Genomic DNA, 26,021 nt, shown 5'->3' on the forward strand with positions numbered 1-26,021 from the left:
AATTTTGCCTGATCAAACTCAATTTTTCTATTGAAAATAATTTGGGCGAATTCCCATTCTTTTATATTTTGGCATTCAACTGTACCCATCACAGGAAGCCCATTTCAAGGTCTCTTGTCATCAGTTCTCTTGTTAACAAAGTTGAGTTGTTAGATCAGGCTGTACAGCTGCTTAACGAGGACAGGAACTGTAGGAGGGGTGCCCGGTGCTTCAATGGGACTGGAAAATAGGTTACACTCTGGAAAATTAGTCAAAAAAATGAGCTTTTCGAATATACATTGCTTAAACAATAGTGCCTTTAGTGAACCCTCGTCCAAAAATTATTAAGTGAAGAAAACAGAAATGAAGTTACATCAAAATTTTAGCTAGGCTTATCTGGAATTTTATATATATTTGTAACTAATTTCCTGAAAAGAGCAGTTTTTTAGCCAAAACTTATTTTTTATGGTCTGAATAATTTCTGCCCTTTGATATTTAGATGTGCCTATATACATAAGGTTCAAGGGCGTATTCAGGAGTCTTGTTCAGGGGAGGCAGACATTATTTCGGGAGGTCTTATAAAAAGAAACTTGAAAAAACTCATAAAAAGTTTTTTGGCATTTTTTTGCGTTTTTCGTCTCGGACTAAAATTTGGAGGCGTGGTGGTTCAAATCCCCGACAACCACCTGGATCTGACATCGAATTTCATACATCATTATTAAGTTGGTGGAAAGGCTAAAATGGAAAATTTATAGAATTGATGTCCCCTCTATATCGCGCCCTTGCGATATAGAACGGTAATAAGTGCCATTGGGGTCAATTTTATTTTTGAACTTAAGCATAAAACGCTAAGATAGGTAACTAATAGCAGTGGTTGCTAACATACAAATTTTTAGTATTGTGGATATGATTTTGTCTTTGACATCAAGTTTTTCTTTATATAATATTTTTCATATTCGGTAATATAAAGTAATTTTGAAATTAATTAGCCTTTTGATTAAACGAAATAGACCCAAGAGGTTAAGTTAGGTTAATCCTAGTGAAATATAACCTTCATATAACTATTAGTTTATATAATAATAGCATTTGCCCTATGTATTGCACACTAGGAAGGGGGGGGTGGTGGTATTTGTACTGTGTCCATAACCTACACCTCCCCCCCCCGCTAATGTACAAATGTCCAAATTACACAATCATCTATGACTGCTCTTTGTGGCAATGAAATCGGTTCTCTGAGATTTAACCTAAGCGTAGTTCGTGAGTGTGATTCGTTTAATTAACTAGTGCATAACTTTTTTAGTGTCAGCAAAACCAGCGGAAGATCAGAAAGAAGACCGGTTTCCGTTTCCTTGGTTGCCAAGTGTTCGAACGAACAAAAGAACCGGTGTCCATGCATATGAGTATGGAAGTGAAAATGTGACCTTCAGCTGCCAAGTCGATGACATAGGTAAACTTTTTTTTTATTCATAAGGCTGCACATTGAAAAGCCTCTTCTTTTCATATATGTTGTGCTGAAGAAAGTTTTGAAACCACCTGCGGAACAAAGTAAAAAATACATCAAACTGAAACCGACTTGTAGGTCATGTCATAGATGATAGGCTAAAGAATTTTTTTAACAAGATGTACTAATAATAATAAGATATTCACATGGGACTTTCCGCTGTCTTGCAAGGTTGACTAAATTGAGTGTCTGGCTTTAAAAATAGAACAATCCTCGATATTGTGAATCCCTAAGAGGCCCAACAATGTTTAAGAAGATTGGATTTAGGTTTCACATGGACTTTCTTTTTGTAGGAAAAAGGAGAATCATGAAACATTAATTTTTTTGCGATTCTAATGTTTGAACATCCTTAAATTTGCCTATGGAAGTCTGACTGCATGCCTGTACGTGGATAGTCTGTAATTAAAACAAATTATTCATATTTTTCACAATTTTGAGTTAAATACAGTATTTTTTTTTCTTGTAGCAGTTTACTTTTCATAGCACATTCTTTAAAATCAATGTGTGTTTCGATATAAATTCGTTTTCCTTTTAATTTCTTATAATATCCTCATCGTCCCCCTAGCGTCCCGAACATGGTCGAATTAAGTTATAATTTGGAGAAAATATCGCGAAACCTAAAAATATTAGCATGCATTTGGGGCAAAGTGGGATTTGGGTCAAAAGACCTTGTCATGTAAGTTATAACTTTCTTAGCCTGAAGGTAACATATAGAGACATTTCCCTTCTAATCTACGAAGTTTAAGCTGCAGTTGGCTAATTGAAGTCTTTTAGCAACAAACGGGTCTGAATTTTGATCAGCCAGAAAGTAGGCATCAATGATATTATCCGACTAAAACTTGTTTAAAAATGTAGAGGCTGAAACTAAATTCGATAAAACAGTTAACATATCAACGTATGTTAAAACCAAATATCTGGTTTTAACATATCAACGTAAATTCTTAAACGCCGCAGACTTGGCAAAGGCAATAATAACCTTTTTACCTAAAAATTCCAGATAAATTTTCGTCGAAGAAAATGAGAACGTAAGAAACACTTTATTGCGCAAACCAGACACAAGGGTTCTATAATGCTTCATAATTGGTTCTCTGGGAAACAATTTGAGTGCAGCTCAGGCGGTCTGAAATTGAAAATTCTTGGCAAGTTCTTTGAAAATAGAATTTTAAAATTCTAGAATATTAGTGCATTACCAACATATAAAAATATCAATAGTTTATGCGTGTTTTTCTTTAAATTGAAAAACCACCAAAATCAGTACAATTTATTTGTTTTAGAAAGAATTCTCGAACAATTAACTGCACTAATTGTTCGAGAATTCTTTATAAAAAAAATAAATTGCTCTAAGATTATATCATCTTTTTTTTAATAAAAATAATTACATAATTGGGGAATTTTGACCGTTCGCTGGAGAAATTAAAGTAAGTTCTGTATCTACATGCAAAATGAGGTAGATACAAAATAGGTAATTTCTTAGACAAGGTCATACACATGATTTTGGTTCGGAAAGAAGGAGATTAATTTTATTCGGAAAGGGGGGGGGGCATTTTTCTTCGGTGTGGGAGGTGTAGTTTTTTTAGGGGTGAGAGTATTCTCATCAAGGGAATCTAAACAAAAACTGTAAAAAATACATCAAACATATTTTTATATACATTTTTTTGTAGGTTTTCACGAGTCGGGTAAAATTCTGAGGGAGGGGCTAAGTCCCTTAAACCCCCGGATATTTTTTGATCTTACACTGTAGCTATTTGAAAGTTTTAACTTAATCTTCTTGCCGAGAACAAATTGAAGGTAGACTTAAAATAACGGCAAATTCAACAAAAATTCAAGAATTGATAGCCTATGAGGCTGTCCAAAATTAAAATAGATTAATCCCATCGTTGTTGCCAAATAGTATTTAAAGCCCTTGAGCTCTTAAACGGCTTATTACTCAACTAAAAACTTACTTGGGGTGACAGTTTCGTGGCTTGAAGATTTTCAAGCTATAATTTTCCCTTTATTTAAGACTACCCCTTATTTAAAGGGGCAATTTTCTCGTTACACAGTTTTTTCAATCTTTTAATTATCTTGCTTTTAATCTTCCGGTTACCAAGGGCTACGGTTTGCTCTTTACTTGGTTGTTAAAGAGGTTGAGTGGAGTAGCGCTAAAAAGAGGGATTGAAAATTTCTGGTTTGTATGGTACCTTCTCATCCTTCCCATTTTTTAACAGATACTGCGCAAAAAGACGACTCTTGGCGCCTGGACTAGGTGTCAGGAATTGCGCCAAAAAGACGATTTTTGGTGTCATATGGTACTTTATTGTTGAATTAGTGATAAAAGTTCACAAGATAACAGAGGTACTCACAAGAGCTTTAAAATAGACCTTTACCCCCCCCCCCCGTGTCTATTCACCGGATTTCTTGATTTTTACCCATCGTAAACTTGAGTAAGTCGGGTATAATACACAAGTGTCGGAATATTTCATTGTGAGAGAGTCGGATTCCTCTGTATTATTTAAAACGATTAGAAATTAAATTAAAAACATTTTTTTTTTCAACTGAAAGTAAGCAACATCAAACTTTAAAATGAACAGAAATTATTAAGAATATAAAAGGGGTCACCTCCTCCTCAAGACCTTGCTTTTTACACTAATTTTTTTTTTAAATAGAATTAAAAAATAAATTGTTATTCTAGTTAAACGGCCATTGTGTTTCGGTAATCTTTTTTAGAGAATTAGGAAAAACAGTCAAAATTTTAGTGTAAAGAGCAAGGTCTCGTGGGAGGGGAAACTCCTTTCACATACGTAATAATTACTGTTTGTTTAAAGTTTTGATATTGCTCCTTACTTTCACCTGGAAAGAAAACTGAAAGAAACGGACATATTTTTTTTTTTTTTTTTGGGGGGGGGGTTATCCGTGGGAAGAATTTTCTATGGGGGGTATTTTGCTGGGGCTAAACGCCAGGGGGAGTAAACCCCGGCCACCTGTACATGGTGAGAACCGCACAATGTCTGTTTTTAAAAAATGATTTTATATAAAAGGCAGCTTTTAAATCAGTTCACTATAATGTTCAAGTAACCGACTAGCTGGGAGAAATTTCACTTGATGTTTTTTTTAAGTATCTATAAACTTTCGGTTACAATAGGCCATGGTGTAATTTACTTGGTGTAAGCTACCGCTGAAAACATGACAACGCGGATATTAGTGAATACTCTGTTGATTTTGTTTCATTTGAGTCAAAAGTAGTCAAAAGTACAAAAAAAACCTTACATATTTATTTTGATTGTCTCAATTTACTCTTTTTACAGTCAAAGAAACAAGGGACTACTGCGAGCTATCTAATGAAGTCTGTGCTACATAGAAATTGATCTCTTAGGATCGATATATAAATTCAGCTTTTTGCCATGCTAATTGATTTAAAAAAAGGCTTCTATTTCAAGAGATTGACATTAAAATGTGCATTGATGCAAGATAAACATTCAAAATTTTTATGACTAAATCTATTTTTAGGATTTATTTACAAAATAAACACTTATTCGTATTAGTTTCGGTTTTTTAAGGATTTATTTTATAAATCTCAAGGAAATTGTTTATATTATTAGATACTTTTAACTAATCTTAATGACCCTAAACTCAAAGCTGATTTTGGTTGTGACTGCAGGCATGTCTTTGGATCAAAACAATAGAATGTCCATTTGTTGCGTTTGAAATATCTAAATTATATATCATTAAATTCAATAATATACCCTATTCTTTGTTTGTAGCCCTTTTCCCTAGCAGGATAACCTACAAATCTTGATTTCGAACATCTTCACTGGTATTTAGCTTACTGATGGGTGAAAAAATTGTCGGCCCCTTCCAGCGAACGGAGTAACTTGGCTTGTGTTTGAACTTGTGTGTTAAAATGTGTAATTTTATACAGTTCAACTTCTATTTTAGGAGATGATGTTCGCTTGTGGAGACGAGAACTACTGAATGGAACCTCAACAGATTTGTTTTTTGGTGGTGAAAAAGTAAGTTTTTGATTAGTTACGGTAATATAATATCCTTATCAGGAAAGTCAGTTCTCCTAGATTATTTAGTAGACAATCAAGTATAAGAATAGGCTAAGCAGGCTCAGTAACCGCTTTGCTATAATATAGAAAGAAAAGTAAATACCAAATTCAATTTGGAACTTCAATAATTTCATTTGAAGAGAAGTCATCCTTGCTAACCAATCGGTTGTAAAAATCTGATTGTCAAAACCACTGTTTATTTGACTGTTTTTAAAATATTTTCTAAGTTTATATACGCATATGCAGATAGAGGCTAACTCTTTGCCTTTCTTGAAAGTCATCTCAAAATCTTCTTTAGTGAATAATTTATTCCCACTTTAGTAAGTGGGAAATCCACTAAAATCAAACAGTTCGTAGTAACAAACTGTAGTAACGAGAGACCCGGCTCAATAGTAACCGAAATTCTAAAAAATGGAATTTTGATACCAATAGTTACATCAAATGAATTTTATTTTAATGCTGATTTAAATATATAAGTTTCATCAAGATTAATCTTACCCATCAAAAGTTACGAGCCTGAGGTAAATTTGCCTCATTTTACAAAACAGGGGGAAACACCCCCTAAAAGTCATACAATCTTAACAAAAATGACACCATCAGATTCAGTGTATCAGAGAACCTTGTTGTAGAAGTTTCAAGCTTCTTTCTACAAAAAAGTGGAATTTCGCTTTGTTTTTGCCAGAAGACAGATCACGGTTGCGTGTTTATTTATTATTTTTTTTCAGGGGTGATCATATTGACTCAGTGGTCCTAGAATGTCGCAAGAGGGCTCATTCTAACAAAAATTAAAAGCTCTAGTACCCTTTTAAGTGATCAAAAAATAGGAGGGCACCTAGACCCCCTCGCACTCTCATCTTTTCCCCAAAGTCACCAGATCAAAATTCTGAGATAGTCATTTTATTCACCATAGTCAAAAAACCTAATAACTATGTCTTTTGGGACGATATACTCCCCGTAGTCCCCGTGGGAGGGACTGCAAGGAACAAACTTTGACCTGTGTTTTCATATAGTAATGGTGACTGGGAAGTGTACAGAGGTTTTCATGGGGATTTTTTGGTTTAGGGGGAGAGTTTAGGGGGGGGGTACGTAGGAGGATATTTCCATGGATGAATTTCTCATGGGGTAAGAGAATTTCAATGAAGGGGGTGCAGGATTTTCTAGCATTATTTGAAAAAACAATGAAAAAATAAATATGAAAAGTTTTTTCTTCTGAAAGTAAGGAGCAGCATTAAAAGTTGAAACGAACAAAATTATTACGCATATGAGGGGTTTACCTCATCATAATACCTCACTCTTCACGCTAAAGTATTTTTAGTAATTTCAACTATTTATTCGACGTCCTTTGTGATTCAGGGGTCATTCTTGAAGATTTGGTACAAAATTCAAGCTTTGCTGTAAAGAGGGAGGTATTGATGAAGAGGCGAGCCCCCTCATATACCTAATAAAACACAAAAATATAGAAGTTCGTTACATAAGTTAATTCTTAATGTACGTGTATTTATTACTAATAATTAATAATTAACTGTTCATGAATTACAAGCCAAAATAACAACTTGCAGTAATTCAAAAACGTTCAGAAATTAAAAAAAATTAAAACAAGTTTTTTAAACTGCAAGTAAGGAGTGATATTAAAACTTAAAAAGAACAGAAATTGCCCTGTATATGAATGGGAAATAAAATAGTGGAAAATAAAAACAAGCATTAATTCAAAAACGTTAACAAATTCAATAAAAAACAAGTTTTTTAAACTGCAATTAATGAGCGACATTAAAATTTAAAACGAACAGAAATTACCCCGTATATGAAAGAGGCTGTTCCCCCCTCAACGCCTCGCTATCACTAAAGTTTGACTCTGTCACAACTCTACTTAAAAAAAAAAAAAAAAAAAAAAAAAAAAAAAAAAAAAAAGAAAAAAAAAAAAAAAAAAAAAACAGGAGGGAACAGCCCCTTTATATGGGGTAATTTCTGTTCGTTTTAAGTTTTAATGTCGCTCCTTATTTGCAGTTTACAAAACTTGTTTTTTTTTTTTTTTTTATTTAATTCGAAAAAGAGCCAAAGGAGCTGTAGCTCTGAAAAACATGTCGAAAACAGTCAAATTATTCAGAAAAAAAGAACATGAATAAATATCATAGGAATTTAGAGACTTTGCTAAGCAAGCCTTTGAGGGCGAGAAACTGTTTGTGTACATGTCCACAGTTTATCATTAGAACAGCAAGGTATAAGGAAAATATGTTTATTAAAAGGGAATCTTATTTTACTAATTAAACAAATTGTTTCATTCTTATATGAATTTTAAAAGTAGAGATCGCTGATGTACGTTTATATTATTTGTCTTCTTTGTGTATCTGGTCGTTTTTGGCTTTAACTACATTTTATCTTATCGTTTTCTTCTTTTTCTTGCCTGGGAAACTAACAATGGTTTTTACATGTCCTTGAATCGGAGCTAACAGGGTGTGAGAGGAATTGTACATCTGTAGTCTATGCACAATCACTTGTAGAGTCGGTTGTAACCGGGAAGAAATCAACGACAGCACCCTCTCCCGGCTCAAAGATAACCAAAAAGCCAAATCAAACTGAAAAATTTGATCAAAGTGGGCAAGCCTTAGATGCCCCCGCCCCCTTCAAATCCTAATAGAAATCTGAAAGTAGTTAAGATGTGTTACGCCTGAGAAAGAGAAATCCACATAAAAGCGTTTGAGGTAGAGAAATGGTGTCACGTTTGTATCCCAACATGAATATTTTTCTCATTGATGACGGAAAAGGAGGTTTGCTAGTGCTTCCTTCTTTACAGAAATATTAGAAATTTGGCACTGAGGCAAGAAATGAATATCTAAACTAAGAGAGATGCAATTTTCTTTTTGAATCTGGTCAATACTATCTGAAGAGCTTGTACCATTTTGAAGTGATTGACGATTTAGGAAATTATAAGGGAGTGACAAATGTTTTTTAGTTATACACACCAGAAAAAAAAGAGACTATGTAAGGACTATGGTAAAAAATGACCAAGGACCTCATTCGTTTCTCAAACTGGTGGCTAAAAGCGGATACCTGGTGGCTAAAAGCGGATACCAAGGACTAATGGGACAATGTATACTGGTTTTCGCTTCAACATAAAATTCGCCTAAAATATCAGTTAATATTATTAGGAACCGCAAATTGGTCCCATTACCCCTTTAGTGTTCTGTATATCCTCTTCCTACCATTACTTTCTATTTATTGGAAGACAAGTGAATCTCGCCTTGTTTGAAGCAAAATCATGCAAGTAGGCCCAATCTATGGGCCTCCAACACCCCCTCTTCTTCTCTATACCTGTACCGTGAACCGTACAAAATGAATTTTATGAAATAATAAGAAAAAAGTGGATATTCCCCCATCCTTAACATAAGTAAACATTCCCCTATTACATGACATTCAAAGAAGTCTTGAAACATCTTGAAAAACGTTTTGTCGGTGTAATCGCGTGATAGGGGGCCGTCGATGGAATTGGATGCTAAGGCTTCACAATGGAAATGATTGCTAGGGGCCTCAGTGGTTTTCTTAGGGCCCCCGATAAAACTGGATGTTATGCCCTCCGATGGAAGTAAATGCTAGATCCCCCAGTAAAATTGGATTCTATTGCCCCTGGTGGTGAGGATAGAAACCCGATAAAAATGGATGCTTTGGCTCCTAAGGAATTGGATGCTAGTCCCCCCCCCCCCCAGAAATTTTGGGTGATGGAGACGTCGGTGGCTAGGTTGGAGAACCGATGAAATTGGATGCTAGGGTCTCCGATGGAATTGGATGCTAAGGTTCCGGATTATATGGTTCCTATGGACCAGTGCTTAGGTTAGGAGCCAACAGAACTGGATGGTAGGGCCCCCAAGTGAAATTAATTGCTAGGGCTTCATTAAAATTGGATGCCAGGGTCCTGATTGAGCTGCTTGCTACGGTCTGGTTTCTTGAAGGTTCCTCACTAGTGGAACCTGAAGGTCTCTCTCATCTTGCCTTCGTAGATTCTTTAAGCATCAGGGAAACTTAAATGTAAGAACTAAAGAAATCATGATCATGATTTCATGATAAGAAATCATGAGAAAAATGACCTGAATAAAATATCTTAAGAAAAGTTTTGAAATGCCTTGAAATTCTTTGAAAAATGTCTTGAAGAAATCTAATCGTTTATCGGCCTCAGTGGTTTTCTTAGGGCCCCCGATAAAACTGGATGTTATGCCCTCCGATGGAAGTAAATGCTAGATCCCCCAGTAAAATTGGATTCTATTGCCCCTGGTGGTGAGGTTAGAAACCCGATGAAAATGGATGCTTTGGCTCCAAAGGAATTGGATGCCAGTCCCCCCCCCCAGTAATTTTGGGTGTTGGAGCCGTCGGTGGCTAGGTTGGAGAACCGATGAAATTGGATGCTAGGGTCTCTGATGGAATTGGATGCTAAGGTTCCGGATTATATGGTTCCTATGGACCAGTGCTTAGGTTAGGAGCCAACTGAACTGGATGGTAGGGCCCCCAAGTGAAATTAATTGCTAGGGCTTCATTAAAATTGGATGCCAGGGTCCTGATTGAGCTGCTTGCTACGGTCTGGTTTCTTGAAGGTTCCTCACTAGTGGAACCTGAAGGTCTCTCTCATCTTGCCTTCGTAGATTCTTTAAGCATCAGGGAAACTTAAATGTAAGAACTAAAGAAATCATGATCATGATTTCATGATAAGAAATCATGAGAAAAATGACCTGAATAAAATATCTTAAGAAAAGTTTTGAAATGCCTTGAAATTCTTTGAAAAATGTCTTGAAGAAATCTTATCGTTTATCGGAAACGATAAGATCTTTATCTTATTGTTTTCTTATTTTTCTTGCCTGTGACCCAAAAGTTGGTTTTTACTTGTCCTTTGTCCGGAGCTAACAGGGTGTGAGAAAAAGTGTACATCTATAGTCCATGTAAAACCGCTCTTAGAGTTGGTGGTAGCCGGGAAAAATCACAATTAGTGATAAGGAAAGAGTTAAAGGGAGATGGGTGGAACGTCCAGAAATTAAACAAAAAAACAAGTTTTTTTAAATGAAAGTAAAAAGCGACATTAAAACTTAAAACGCCCCGCTTTTTAAGCTAAAGTTTTTACTGTTTTGAAATGTAGAGTTAAGAGAAAGAGTCAAACTTTAGCGTAAAGAGCGGGGCGTTGAGGAGGAAAAGCCCCTTTCATATACGGAGTAATTTCTGTTCGTTTTAAGTTTTAATGTCGCTCCTTACTTTTATTTAAAAAAAACTTGCTTTTTTGTTTGTTTTGAAATAATAAAACGAATGCTTATTACGGAAATCATTTCAGATAAGATGGATTACGAAGCATTAACTGTGAAATAAATAAAAATTACATGCAAGCACTTGCCTCATAGTACTACAAGAGTTGAAAAATGGCCATTGATGTACTTGTATCCAAAATCAGAACTTGAGACATTAAAGGATCTTTGTAAGCAGATGGATTGAAAACTTGCAATTTTAGACTCGTTTTTTCAAGGAGGTGGACCTTCATCGAGTTCCCTGTGTGTATTCATAAAGATGTGAACGTCTTAGTATATTAATCGATAACCTATTGTAATTCATTATTTATTTACAGATAACCGGAGATTCAAGATTTAGAATATCAAGGGATGGAAACCTTACCATTGAGTATGTATACCCTGATGATTCTGGAAAATACATTTGTTCAGTCTCCAATCGCTCCCAGACTGTACTTCATACCCTTTATGTTGGACGTAAGTGCTTTTCAGCAATAACTGAAATTTATTCTTCAAATATTTTGTGCTTATGCTCCTGGCAATATATGTTTTGAATGTAATGAAATTAAATGTTTGAACGCAACATCATTGAATGGATGATACTCAGCTTCATCCAGCTAAACATTTATATTTTGTAAATGACCTTCGCATTTTATTCTTCAGATCGTAATATACCTTAATCTTTGTTAAAAACCATTGAAAAAAGACAAATCACCTTTTTTTCAGTCACTTTAGACCGTTCTCTAAGAAAAAGTCTTAGCAAGTATAATAAAAATTTAAGGGAACTGATAGACCTGAAACAGTGATGGATGCAGTGGTAGATGTATCTCATCTTTTTAGTGCAAGTTATAGCTATATTGTTGTCGTCAAATTGCGTCGTTCACAGTAATATAGAGCATAATGTGTCACTATTTCACTGCCCAAACAGTATATCTTAAGGTGTCTTGGAGAGAAAATAAGTGCTAAATTTTTTCCAAGGAGATGGTATTTTTATGATTTGAATGGTATTGTAAAAGCCACGATTTGAATATGAATAATTTAGTTTGAATCCTTGATTCGATAGTGTAGGCTATGTGTCAGTTAGGCTTTAGCCTATAGATAGCTGAAGCATTTTTGTCCCAATCATGGTTGATGTTCCTTTCCTGCTAGAAGACATACAAGCTACTTAAAGGATGAACAGTGTCACTTTGTTAAGACCTACTATAAATGAACTCTGGATTGCAGGTTATCTCATCCCAAAAGAAAAACTTTGAAATTAGGTATTTAAGTTCATGGAACAGCATTTTTAATTGATACATTTGCAATCCTTCTTAAAAAAAAACTCATTAACAAAGCCACTAATGTTGAGTATTTAACAAAAGTAAAATTGTTGAAGTTTCAAAGTTTTCATAAATTTTACAATTAAAAAGAATAGAGAAATGCTTGAGTCCAGTTGTGGGAGAGGGGGTCCTTTTATGTTTAATTAATAGTTATAATTTTTAAATCCTTATGATATTGCAGTGAATGGCTCTAAGTCGGGCTACTGTCCTTACGCTAGATTGAAACTGCCGTTTCTAGATGGAATCTAATTAAAACTTGGCCTTTTCGCTTACAACAATGGTAAAGCAGCCTGGTTATATTATTTAGTGGGAAGTTGGGTTTTGATATCCAGGTCCCCAAAATTGATCCTAAGTACCAAATAGGGTTCAAAGTGTTGATTATCCTCACATGTTTAAAAGTATTGTTAAGAAAATGTATTATGTCATATTGCGATATAAAAATTTGTTACATCCCAGATCATGTATTTTTCCCCTTTTGGGTGGCTTAATATGAATTTACATGTTTGATTGTTTTTTATGTCCTTTTGTGAATGTAGTTCCTATATTTGTTAGAATTAGAAGGATTCCAACATCTATGTAACTCTCAGTGTTGGTTTTCCATACTAATTGTTTTCCATTTTTTTTCTTTTTTTTTCTTTTATAAAGGAAATTATTGGGTATTTTAGTCACACAGGCTCCCTAGATTTTAATTACTGACTATTTTTGCAAGATTTTATTCCTTGTTTTTTTTTTCCCTAATCAATTAGTCCTTCTCTGATATTAATTTATTAGACCATGAAGTAGTATTATGAAATGCTAATTAAATGAGAATCAAAGAAATTAAATATAATTGTACTTGTTCCAATATTGCTTATAACCATCATTAAGTGTAAAAGCACAATGTATGTGGTTCTTAATGATCCAAAGACCATTATGCCCTGATTGGAATTTATAAATGACAGATACTGTGTGAGCTTGCCCTCGGTTTGGTTTTTACGGTTTCAGATTCAAGCTTTTCTCAATTAAGCTCAATGTCCATTTAATCGATCAAAGTTGGAAAAAGGGTATGAATTCCAGTTGGTCATTTTAAGTTTCGTGGAAATAAATTTGGTGTATATTATGGACTATCGTGAGCTAATTTATATACTATGGGTTGCTTCCCCATAGTAGCATAATATTTTTAGGCATGAATATATAACGAATTGCAGGTAATAGGCTTGGGACTGTCTGTGCGGGAATTTGCCCCTTGTTGATAGAAGAGCATCACCAAGTGCTGAAAACCATGTTGTGACCAAGATGGGCACAGGATTGCACAAAGTCTCCAATCATACTGGAGGTCCCAGGGAGTTCTTGCTGTCCGATTCTAAGCCGGCTTAAGCGCCTCGATGTAGATTTGAGAAGATATGTTGGTTCCCATCCTGCACTGGTATCCAGGATCATTGCTTTTCCTGATGCCAAAATAATTTCAATGATTTAAAGAACATAAAAATTAGAACTGGAATGTTACGACGTTAAAATAGAACTATCGTATCGCGGATCGACATTTTGGCTGACGAATTCAGACAGTTTGAACTGGACTCATTAGATTTCTCCATAATTCGTATCCTAGGGTTAGGAAGCATAAAATTAGGTGATATAGAATTTGTTTACTCAGGAAAGAAGGATGGGGTACATAGACAGGGAATAGGGCTCATGATGAATAAAGAAGCTGCTAAGTCTTGTTTAAACTCTGAAGGTATTAATAACCGAATACTTATTTCTCAACTTCAGAATATGAGTTATAGTAGTATATTTTAATGCTGGACCAACTGAGGTAGATACTAGTGACTCAGATGAATTTTAATTACAGTTACAGGAGCAAATAGACAGGGTGATAAATGACATGATAATCACGTGATGGTAAGACAGCAGACCTTAATGATTATGTAATTGTAAACAGAAGACTAGGAGGATCAATACAAGATACTAGGGTATATAGGAGTGCTTTTATTGATGTTAAAGTAAATATCTCTATTTAGTGGTGTCTAGGGTTAATTCAAAGCTGGAATTTCGGAAGGGTAACTACCTCCTGGGAAGTCATTATGCTGGTAGACTCCAGTATGAAAATTTAAGAGAAACTTTCAAGGAGCATCTTAAGGAACTTGAGAGTTTGAAATTTGATAATGTGGAAAATGGAAGGAATAATTTTAGAAAAACAATTTGTGAAGTTACTGATGGTGTCTTAGGGAAGAAAGTTAAGACTGCAGCTAGGAATATTAGTGAAAATACTCTGAGTGATGGATAGGTAGGTAGGTAGGTAAGTTTTATTTTATCCACAATACAAACATAAATAAAAAAAATGACAACACTAATAAATTACTGCAGCAAAAAGAAAGTCCTAAGGACTTGTGCTGCAATTTCATATTATGATTTACATCTTATAAATAAATATCTAAACATAACATCTCATGATTAACCACCTAGCCTATCTTAAATATAAAAAATAACAACACATACACATGAACAAAATACAACAAAATAATCATATTAAATATCATTTACCGGTATTCAGTCCCCATCCCACATCAATAAACTGCAAAAAAAAAGACATCAAAAACCTTCTGCCCTTCAAAACCTATTACTTAAATAAAACATTTTCAATTTATTTTTAAACCCATATAAAGTGACAGACTCCCTGATGCCAGCGGCAAACTATTCCAAACAGAAGGCCCCAGATTACGAACCACATATGATGATCGAACTGTTTTTCTTTGTTCATGGCTTAAAAGTTGTGAATTTCTTGTATCATAATTATGGTATTCCTGATTCATGGAAAAATAATCAAGAAAATACTCAGGGCATATATGTTTCATGCTCTGGAACACAAAAATTGATGTCTGGTAGTCACGAATCTGACCAACATTTAAAACATTACACCGGGAAAAGCTAGCAGTAGTTTTAGATTCAACCTGCTCTTTTATGTCCGCAATCAATCGAATGCTTTTATTTTGCAAAATCTGGATCCTTTTGTAATTAGAGAAAAAATTGCTAGCCCACTGAACACAACCATAATCAATATAAGGATGAACAAGGGAAAAATAAATTATTTTTAAAATTGAAACTTGAACGGAAAAGTTTTTTTTACACGTCTCAAAATTCCTAGACCCCTAGCCATTTTAGCACCAATAACACTGCAATGCTTTTTCCAACTAATATTATTATCTAAATAAAACCCCAAATACCTAATTTCAAAAACTTGTTTAATGGGTAAATGTCCAAAAAAAATGTTATTATTATCATTAAGTAACCTACCTGTTCTACTAAATATAACATAATTTGTTTTAGATGCATTAACTGCTAGGGAACTACCTACTGTAAAACTACGCAAACGTTCAAGTGCCAAATTAGCCTTATGTGCAACCTGCACCAAACAACTACCAATTACTGTTATCGCAGTGTCGTCCGCGAAAGAGGTCAGCGCTTCAACTCCAACATGTGAAGCCAACGAATTAACATAAATAAGATAAAGTAGAGGTCCCGGCACGGAACCTTGAGGCACTCTACAATTAACACCGAACTCTCTGCTTGATATATCTGATAAAGCAACTTTGATAGTCCGGCCATGCAAATACGATGAAAACCACTTTACACAAGTACTACCTAACCCAAGCCCACTTAGTCTACTAAGAAGAGTATTAAAATCAACAGTGTCAAAAGCCTTACGGAAATCTACAAAAACAGTTAAAGGAACCATATTATTTTCAAACGCATTATCAACAAAACTTAAAAGATGGTGTACTGCATGACTAGTGGAATGTTTACTTCTGAAACCAAACTGTCCATTATACAAAATTTTCTTCGAATCCAAAAAATCATACAATCGTTTATAAATAACTTTTTCATAAATTTTACTAAATAAAGGTAAAATGGAAATTGGTCGCCAATTACAGGGTTCTGAGGGGTCCCCACCTTTATGTAAAGGTATGATTTTAGATCGTTTCAGTTCCGACGGGAAATGCCCTTTAACCATTGAGAGATTAATTAAATGAACCAGTACCGGTAAAAGATACACCGACACATAATTAAAAGCCTTTAGGTTCAATCCATCTACACCAGAAGAATTTGATTTAAGGCTACAAACAATTTTTTCAACTTCTTCTACATTACATGGTACAAATTCAAACCCATTCTGCATGCTTGTAGGATTTACGTTAATGTTGACGGCACAACCACCTCTAGACACTTCATTCTGTATAACACTACCAATATTCGAAACATAATCACCCATGTAATTTGCTATTTCCAATTTATCATGAATAATTCTATTACTAGTTTTTAAATTGGTTATACACATATCTTTTTTTTTCACATCCTATCACTTCACGGACAATTCCCCAAGTATCTTTTATATTACCTTCCTTAATCTTCAAACGGTTTATATAATACTCATTCTTTGCATTTCTTTTTGAATTATATACATAATTTCTCAACTCTTTAAACTCATTTAAAATCATTTCAGATGGATTATCAAGATATTGACAATACAACTTATTTCTTTGTCATATTAAACTCAAAATTTCATCATTTATCCACGGCTTTCTCGGTTTAGCTTTCTTGCAATTAATTTTATTCAATGGGCAATTTTTCTCAAACACAGGGTAAAGAATATCTGAAAAAATGTTAAAAGCTTTTGAACCATCATCCTTTTCATTGTAAACCACCTCCCAATCCAACGAACTAACTTCATTTTTAAATTTAGCCAGATTAACTTCTTTCATGTCACGCCGAAGAATCTTGTTTTTTCTTTTAATTTTACAATGTGATAACTTCTGCAACAAACAAAGAAGCGGTAAGTGGTCCGAACCAGAATGGATTAATACATCACACATGCTATCTTCCACCATAACCTCACTGACGAAAACATTATCAATCAAAGTTGCAGAATGGTCTGTTAATCGGGATGGGATATAATTTAATGGGAAAAGACCAAATGAAAGCATGACATTAAGGAAATACAAATTTTTCGCTTGAAGATCTAATAAATCAAAATTAAAATCACCTATGATTACAATTTTATCAAAATTTCGATTTATTTCAGATATTAAAATTTCGAATTCCTCTAGGAAAAAATCCGGACTAGCACCAGGGGGTCTATACACCGATGAAATAAGAAGTGGATAATTATTACTTGTCACTATTTCAATAGCAAAAGTTTCAATCTTACCTTCAATCCATAAAGATAAATCTTCACTTACTTTAAATTTTATATCATCCTTGATTATGAATGCTAAACCTCCCCTTCCCATCAATGACCGGTTCTTGGAAATAACTGTGTAGCCTGGAAAATTAAATAACGAAGCAGGACACTGTTCACTAATAAAAGATTCACAAATACCTATCACTTGCACCTCACTGTCAAGTTTATTAATTATATCAACTACATCTTCATGTGAAGTAGTTAAATGACAATTCCAGTGGAGAATCTGGAATCCGGACAGCATAACGGGTGCACTCACATCATCTACTGCAACATATTTACTTAGTCTTGCAGGCTGTTTATCCGAAAATTCCGACCGGCTACCAACATCACTCGACAAAATATTATCCAACGAAAAGCAATTTTTTTCTAACTGTAGTAATCGTGAAAACATTCATAAATAAATTATCCTACTTTCTATTAAAGAACTATTACTACGAAAGAATGTAAATACTGAAGTACACATTTATAACTACTAAAACGAAAAAAAAAAAAACTCAGATTATATGTCGTCACAACTCCACAGTCGGCGTGTCCGAGCGTCATTTCCAGATCGAGTGAAAATACGGCCGTGATTGGACCATACGTTGTGGTTACCTAACCTATCACGAGCCAGTTGCAGAATTTCTCGTTGCTTCTTAGTTAAACTTTCTGACACAAATATACCAGATTTGGCCAGTTTGCTCTTAGCAGTAAATACCTTTCTAGCTACATCCTTAGACGAAAACTGGGCGAGTACCGGTGCAATCATATCAGGCCGCGTAGGGTTCGCTGGAAGGGTAAATCTATACACTTTAATTAGTTCCGAAACATAAACTTGTACGCCCATCTTGTCCGAGATAATATTATTAATACACGATCTTACATCAGCACCCGGAGCTTGTTTGACACCACTGAAAATAAGTGAATCCAGCCTATCTTCCTGCTCAATATCGTCAAGTCTACTTTCGATCTTTTTCACTCTCTCTTCGAGTATCATGAAGCTGTTTTTTAGCGATTTTAGTTGCTTTTCGATAAAATCAAATTTTGGCGAGTATTCCACAATCAAAGAATCATATACGTCAGATATAATTGATTCAGCCGAGTGCGGGAGTTGATTTTTTATGCGATCAGAAACTTTACGTGAGATTTCATCCCTGAGATTCACTTTTACAGCTTCCAATTCTTGTTGGGTCTGAGTTAGTCTCATGTTCAGGTCAGAAGATTGGTTGCCTATATCCGGGGTTGAATTTGACGGATGATTTTTCGAAAGATGTCCTGGTTGTTCAGTGCTGTTAGAAACAGTGCCCTTGCGCTTAGCACGATAATTTTCCAAGTATGGCTGGTAGATTTCTGGGTCATTGTCCATTTCATAGAAAGCAAGCTTGGCCTCGTTAGTAGTTTTTTGCAGTGCCTCTGTTCTCTTTAATTTGACGTCGTGGAGGCTTTGGGTAGAGACTGTTTGAAAATCATGTGACCCGTAGCAGAAAACGGTGAATTTTGCTGGACCTGAAGCTTGCTTGACTTCACCAATAATTTTAACTGGCCACAAGGGATAACCATGAAACTTAGCAACCGCAACATCTCCGATTTTCCAGGACAACATCGTAAACTACTAATTAGTAACTCTAATTAACATGAGACAAAGACTTACACGCAAGGGGGGCTTTTTTACGACCCCCCAGCTTCAAATAGTGCCAGATATTATCCAATTAGGTTTGCAGCAGGCTAATCCAAATCAATTTCCTGCATCCGATATGACACGAACAAATTATAACACTGGTTAAACGAGTTTAGGCGTTTTCACTATGAATGGCGGATAGCAACTGAATCATATGAAAACAAAATGAATGTAAGGAAATTGGAGAACGCATTAAAATATGAACTAAGAAGGTGTGGGCTGAGAAATTGGAGAAAGCATTAAAATATGAACTAAGGAGGTGTGAAGTGGAGATAAGATATTTATTTTAAAAAAATCACTATCACAAGCCCTCAAAGGGCCGAATTCAGACTTCGGAGTCGACTAATAAAACAAACAAAGCGAAAAACACTAATAATAATAAATAATCAAATTATGAAAAAAAAAAAATAAATAAAAAAAATATATAAGTCAGAAAAAAAGGGAAGGGGACAAAAAAAGTATAATAATACAGAAAAGAACTAGAAATAAGCATATATATCTACAAATTAAAAGGGACACTAAAAAAAGTCCAAAAACTCACAAAAAAAAGAACGAAGCATAAAACACACGAAAAACACATATGAATTAAAAGGGAAACTAAACCAAAACAGCGGGAGGCAAGCAAATTAGTGTAACGACCTAAAGCACCTCACAAAAAAAAGGGAGGGAGGGAGGAGAAACTAGTTGGCTATTTTATTTATTTTTTCTGTGATGAAGGGGACAAAGGTTTTTTCATATCTGGAAGTAACACAGCGAATGGGGACAAAACTGGGATAGGCTCAGAAACAGCTCGAGGCTGACGTAACCTGGATGGTGAGTGACGTTTGGTGAAAATACTTGCCGTCCAAGGGTTCGTTATTGTATTTTTTGAAAAACGGAGGCACAACGACGACCTCGTTCGCTCAAGGGTTTCCAAACTAGCTTTTTAGGAGCAAGAGTAAGGCACATTGCCTCCTTTTAAAATTATTCGCAAGGCTCTTTTTTGGATTGACTCAATTTTGTCTGATTCTTCACGGGAGATGCCAGGGTGCCAAACTGGACAAGCATATTCAGGATTTGGACGGACAAAAGACGTGTACAACCTTAAAGAGTGAAAAGGGGGACGCTATATTTATTTAGGAGCTTAAGGAGGGCGATAGACGCAATAGCTTTATGGATGATATCTTTAACGTGGATATCCCACTTTAAATTTGAAGAAATTGTGGCTCCAAATAATTTAACCGAGGATGCATAAATTTCAGGAGGGATAGGATTAAGAAAACAGGGCGAGGATTTGAGGAAACAAATCGGCATTATCATGGACTTAGAGGGGTTTACAGTCATATCTAGGTCCAAAGCCTCACTTCCAATTTCATTGAGAATACTCATACGGTCACTTAGTAAATTTCTGAAGCTACTTTCAACAATCGTTAGGTCATCAACAAATTTCCAACGGTCAGGAACTTCCTTCGCAAGGCTGTTAACCATGACTGAAAAAAGGAGGGGGCCTAGGAGAGTTCCTTGGGGTATGCCATTGTAGATAGGGAGAGGATTTGAGTAATGGTTCTGGTATTTAACCACTTGTGATCTATTTGTTAAAAAGGAGGCAACCAATTTTACCAGTAAGGGATCGATATTGAACTCGCTTTCTAGTTTCTGAATTAAAATATTGTGGTTAACAAGGTCAAAGGCTTTCTGAAGGTCAATGGAAATTAAGTTTAGCCAGGAATTAGGTTTTTCGAGGATTTTCCCGATGTGGTCAATAAGAGAAACGAGGTAATGGGAAGTAGAAGTTGATTTTAGGTTTCCAAATTGTTTCAGGTCAGTAATGGTAGGATTTTTTCCTTTAGCAAATCTGCAAGGAATCCTTCATACAATTTTGAAAGAATAGGAGTAAGCGTAATAGGTCGAACGCCATCAAAGCCAGGCTTTCCGTTTTTCTTTTTCAAAGGGGTAATAAAACCCTGTTTCCAAATTGTTGGAATTTGCCCAGAATTAGTAATTTCGTTAAACAGGACAGACAAGGGCTTAGACAGGAAGTCACCGAAGGCTCTAATAAGAGGAAATGGGATATCCAAAGGACAAACACTTGTCTTTCTTAGTTTATCAATTCTTCTTTCAATCTCAGACGGGGAAACAGTCGGGAAAAAAGGGGATGGGGCTCCTGCTGATAATTGGATTGGCAATGCTGGAAGGCTCTGGACAATGGAAGCGAGAAATTTATTTAGACTATTTGCAATAACATCAGAGGGCTCTGGTAAGTTGAAATTAAGCTGGTCAAGACTCCTGCCAAATAGCTTTTTAACCTCGGAATACCAGTTTTTTGGCTAATTAGTGAACAATTCTTCGATCTTATTTTTGTAGTATGATCGTGCCAATTTACGAATTTCTCTTTTAATTGATTTTCTTAATATATTGGCTTGATCGAGTTTACCATTCTTAAACAGCTTCAATTTGGTTCTAATTAGTGTTTTTATTGTTTGATTAATAAAGGGTTTGTCACTTGAGCACCTTTTAAACCTTTTTTTCTGGGAAACAAATTTGATATTTATCAATTAGCTTTTTATGAAACGTGGCTGTTTTCTCATCAAGGTTTTGTAAACTATAAATGTCGGACCAATCTTCAGTACTCAGCCACATACCAAAAGAAAGAAGACCAGAATTTTGAAGGGGGTGGTTAGTGCTATAAGTCTTTGAGAAAGTATGCTTAAAAGTTGAGGAGGGGGACAAAAGAATGGAAAGATGATAACTCCCACCTAATGGGGGCAAAGTTGAGGGAGGGGTGTAAAAATTATACATATTAGTTAAAATAACATCAAGAGAGGTATCTCCCCGAGTCGTCTGTGTTTTAACAATTTGCTTTACTTTAAATGAAGCGCAAAAGGAATCCATTTTAAGGTCGTTGGCATCGCCAACTAAAAAAAGGCCAGCATTGGGGTACTTAGAAATAACAAAATCAGCACTTGCCTGTAATTGCTGGATAAAATTACGTTTTGACTCGATATTCTGATTTGGGGAGTAATAGAAAACAGCTATTACAATAATACCAAATGGACGAGGGAGTACTTTTGGTCTAACACTTAGCCAGAGGATTTCATCATACTCGGATAAGTTAGGGACTTGAATAACCTTTGGGTAAAGGTGACTCTTAGTAAAAAACAGAACTCTGCCACCTTTTTTCCCGAGTGGGTGGTCTGAAGGACGGAGTTTAATAAACTCTGAATAATTTGTCAGGTGTAGGGACCCTGGGCTATGGGATTGAACTTCAGTAACAGCTATAATATCTATCAAATGTGATTCTGAAACCACCTCGTGTTCAGTAAGCTTTTCAAAATTAAGACTTTCAGCATTAGTAACTAAAAGTTTAGGAAAAACAAACCGATTGGGGAATCGCGACAGGGAAACTTGATGGGTTTGAGAATTTCCTGGGGGGTAGGGTTTTAATTTAATTTTTTTATGCTTTGGAGAAGAGGGGTAAGAGAAGATTTGCTTTGGGGATTTGGATGTGGGGTACGGGCAAGGATATGGACGAAGCACGAGGACTTATTATATGACAATTATTGGACGGAAAAAGTCTGAGACCTGAGTCACGTTTACAGGGTAGGCACGAGGGATAAAACGAATGGGCTGGGGTTTCGTAAGGTGCTGGGAAAGGGGGGCTGGGTGAGAATAGTGATTCATGTCCGTCAAGAAATTGCTGGTTTGCGGCGGAGTAGGGAGGGTATGGGGCAGCATACTGTAAGGGGAAGGAAATATGACTTCTGTATACGGAGAGGGAGAGGAGATAACAAGGGATAAGGGGGGGGGGATTATGTAATCGGGAAGGGCTTATTAATTGTTGATCTGAGAATGCAGGGGGATAAGAATGAAAGTCATGGATAAAATTGCCGAGGATCTGGTAGATGCAGCTAGGTGGCATAATACTAAAATATACTGGCATATTAATAAACTGAGAGGAAACGGTAAATCCGGACATGTCCCAGTTAATATAAGACTGGGGCCACAATAAGTGATAAGGAAAGAGTTAAAGATAGATGGGTGGAACATTTTGAGAATTTGCTAAACCGAGATACAGTTGAAGGAAAAGATATAGAGGAAAATGCAAAAGTTTTTGATACCTTTGATATGAAGGAAGATTTGTTTTGTGGGGAAGAATTAGCGACAATACTAAATGGATTAAAAAATTATAAGACTCCAGGTGCTCATAGTGTGGCAAATTACCCAACGATTTTAGGAAAACCTTAATTAAACCATTGTATTAGAAGAGTGATAGGAGCGAGTGTCGTAATTATCTAGGCATTTGTGTGGTCTCTGTATGTAGCAAATTACTTACTAGTATGATACTTTTTTGAGTGAGAAATGCTACAGAAATAGTTTTAAGAGAATAACAGTATGGTTTTATAAAAGGTAGAGGATGTGTCGACCAATTTTTTACTCTTAGGTTAATAATTGAAAAGTGCCTTAGTTGTCAAACACCTTTGGTCCTCAATTTTAATGATTATGAACAGGCGTCCGATTCTGCTGGTAGCAGAGCTTTAAAAAAGGTCTTATTCTTGTATGGTATACCAGACAAATACATTAAAATGAGTAATACTATGTACGAGAATAACACTGCTGCAGCTAAGGTCGGAAATGAGGTTAGAAGCTAGTTTTGTATTAAATCAGTAGTATTAGGTGCAGTATATATATATATATATATATATATACTAGCTGTTGGGGTGGCGCTTCGCGCCACCCCAACACCTAGTTGGTGGGGCGCTTCGCGCCCCCCCAAGCCCCCCCCGCGCGCGTAAGTCGTTACGCACCATATTAGTTACGCGCCATTGTAGCTGTGTCCCTGTGTCCCACCTGTGAATAGAGATAGATATAAATATATATTTTAAACTACGTAAAACATGCGAATATACAACATTCTTCGCTGTCCCATTGTCTGTGCATATAAATAGCATTTATATTCCCTGTGTCCCGGTCGTCATTTGTGTCCTGGTGTCCCAGTTTGTATTTTCTCTTTGAGTGTCCCGGTCGTCATTTATATTCCCTGTGTCCCAGTGTCCCGGTCGTCATTTGTGTCCCGAGGTCCCGGTCTGTAATTTCTATTCAAACAATCCCTGTGTCTCAGTCGTCAATTATATATCCCGCCTGTGCCCCCGGCGTCCCCGTTGTAGTTGTGTCCCTGCGTCCCGGTCGCCATTTATATTCCCGGTCGTGATTTGTGTCCGGGTGTCCCAGTCTGTAATTTTTCTTTGAGGTTCCTGGTCGTCATTTATATTCCCTCTGTGTCGGTCGTCATTTGTGTCCCGGTCTGTAATTTATCTTTGAGTGTTTTTTCAGTTTTTTTTTCTTCTTTATTTTTCAGCGTCACTATGAAGTACACATCGCCGAACCTTTGTTTTTTAACTTAAATCTGGTAGGCATTGATGACCTTATCCAAGTCAAAATCCCAAACCCAATCATCATCGCCATCATTTTCAGTTTTGATATGTTTTGACTCTCGCTTTCCAGGTGGATTTTCATCTAACTGCGCGGTTTTGCGTTCTTTAGCCGCAACCCTGTTTTCTTGCTGTTCTTGTGATTCCTCGGCACGTTTTCTTTTCTTACTTTCTCTATCAGCTGCAAGCCTGTTTTCTTGCTGTTCTTGTGATTCCTCGGCACACTTTTTTTTCTTAATTTCTCTATTAGCCGCAAGTTTTTTGGCATAGACTCTTTGAGCAGCTTCCTCGGCTGTTGCCATTGTAGGTTCTTCAGTCATTTTACAATTAAACATTTTTCCGTGAACGCATGTCTTAAATACCATTAATGACGTCACCGTCAAAGCAAAAATGACGACAACTAATTTCATGATGTCAGCCGACACAGAAACATGACGTCACCTGATCCACAGACAGACAGACAACTTATTTTTATATATATAGATATATATATATATATATATATATATATATATATATATATATATATATATATATATATATATATGTATAACATTCCGCTTAAGGAAATCGCTAGGATCAATCGTTTGTAAGTCAGGACAAACAAATTTCAAAACCGATTTCGAGTGACTGTAGTTTGTGGGTATCGGATTAAAAAAGATAGATGACAAGGTTATTGAAGGTCACAAGGTTTCCTTCAGTGAGGGGGGACAGTTAAAAAGGGTACAAAACAATTTTTCCAGGATGGGATAACAGTGTGCTAACTCAATTTATATAGGTGGGCTGGCGGGCAAAAATTTATGACGATTTTCTAGAAAAGCTCTGATTTTTTCAAAATGTTATTTTTTTCGTGATTTAAAAAAAGAAACACCTAAGATTACATTTAGATTTAGTTACATTTAGTATATACTTTGAGGTGTATATAAAATGTACATATACACTTTATACATTAGATCGTTTTTATTGCTTACTTTGAGGTCATAAATAAACAAAACAGTACTGATGGCGTAGTTTCTATATAGCCTTTTGTTTTTACGTAAATTTTAAACTTACGTAGCCTTTTGTTTTTGCGTAAATTCTGTTTGGGGCTATCGACACGTAATTCCAACAGTAAACTTAATCATAATTGGTCTTCCCTATTTTAGGATCTTATGGTAGAGTTATGATTCTTATGATTTATAACTTATGTCTTTTCTAGGTTGAATGTGTTACCTTATGGATCTTTTGATTATGTTCTTATGATTGTAAAAACTACTTATTTTTGTTCATAAGATTTTCTTCTCTTTTCTCTTTTTCCCTTATGTTATGCTCTTTCATTTTGGAATCTGCGCCCCTTTTTTTGATAGGTTTTTTGATTTTTTTTTTCTTAAATAAATTGAATTAAATTGTTATAAAGCAGGTGGTTGTCCAATTTTATTTCAAATTCCAGATGTTAAATGGACTACATCTGGCTTAGTGCCAAATGTGGCCACTAAGCTTGTGAAAGAAGAAGATGGATCAGTGACATTGGGCTGTGAGGCAACTGGTATATTGCCTCCGAAATTATTAAGCCGACCTGAAATTATATGGTTCAAAAGGAAAAGAGTAAGTTCAATCTCTTTTCTCGTAAATTTCCGAAAATTTGTTCAGTAAAATTCTAAATTTTAGTATTTC

At 35.5% G+C, this 26,021-nt stretch overlaps 1 protein-coding gene across 1 annotated transcript in view; it reads left to right on the top strand.

The window, feature by feature from the left end:
* Positions 1-26,021, top strand: part of LOC136036872 (neural cell adhesion molecule 2-like) — an 85,544-nt gene that overhangs the window by 44,272 nt on the left and 15,251 nt on the right. The window contains exons 5-8 of the mRNA XM_065719204.1: positions 1,280-1,426; positions 5,396-5,469; positions 11,105-11,243; positions 25,798-25,952. Coding sequence (XP_065575276.1) covers positions 1,280-1,426; positions 5,396-5,469; positions 11,105-11,243; positions 25,798-25,952 — 515 coding nt within the window. The remainder of the gene's footprint in view (positions 1-1,279; positions 1,427-5,395; positions 5,470-11,104; positions 11,244-25,797; positions 25,953-26,021) is intronic.

The sequence above is a fragment of the Artemia franciscana genome, chromosome 16, assembly GCF_032884065.1.
Source record: "Artemia franciscana chromosome 16, ASM3288406v1, whole genome shotgun sequence".
Lineage (NCBI taxonomy): Eukaryota > Metazoa > Arthropoda > Branchiopoda > Anostraca > Artemiidae > Artemia > Artemia franciscana.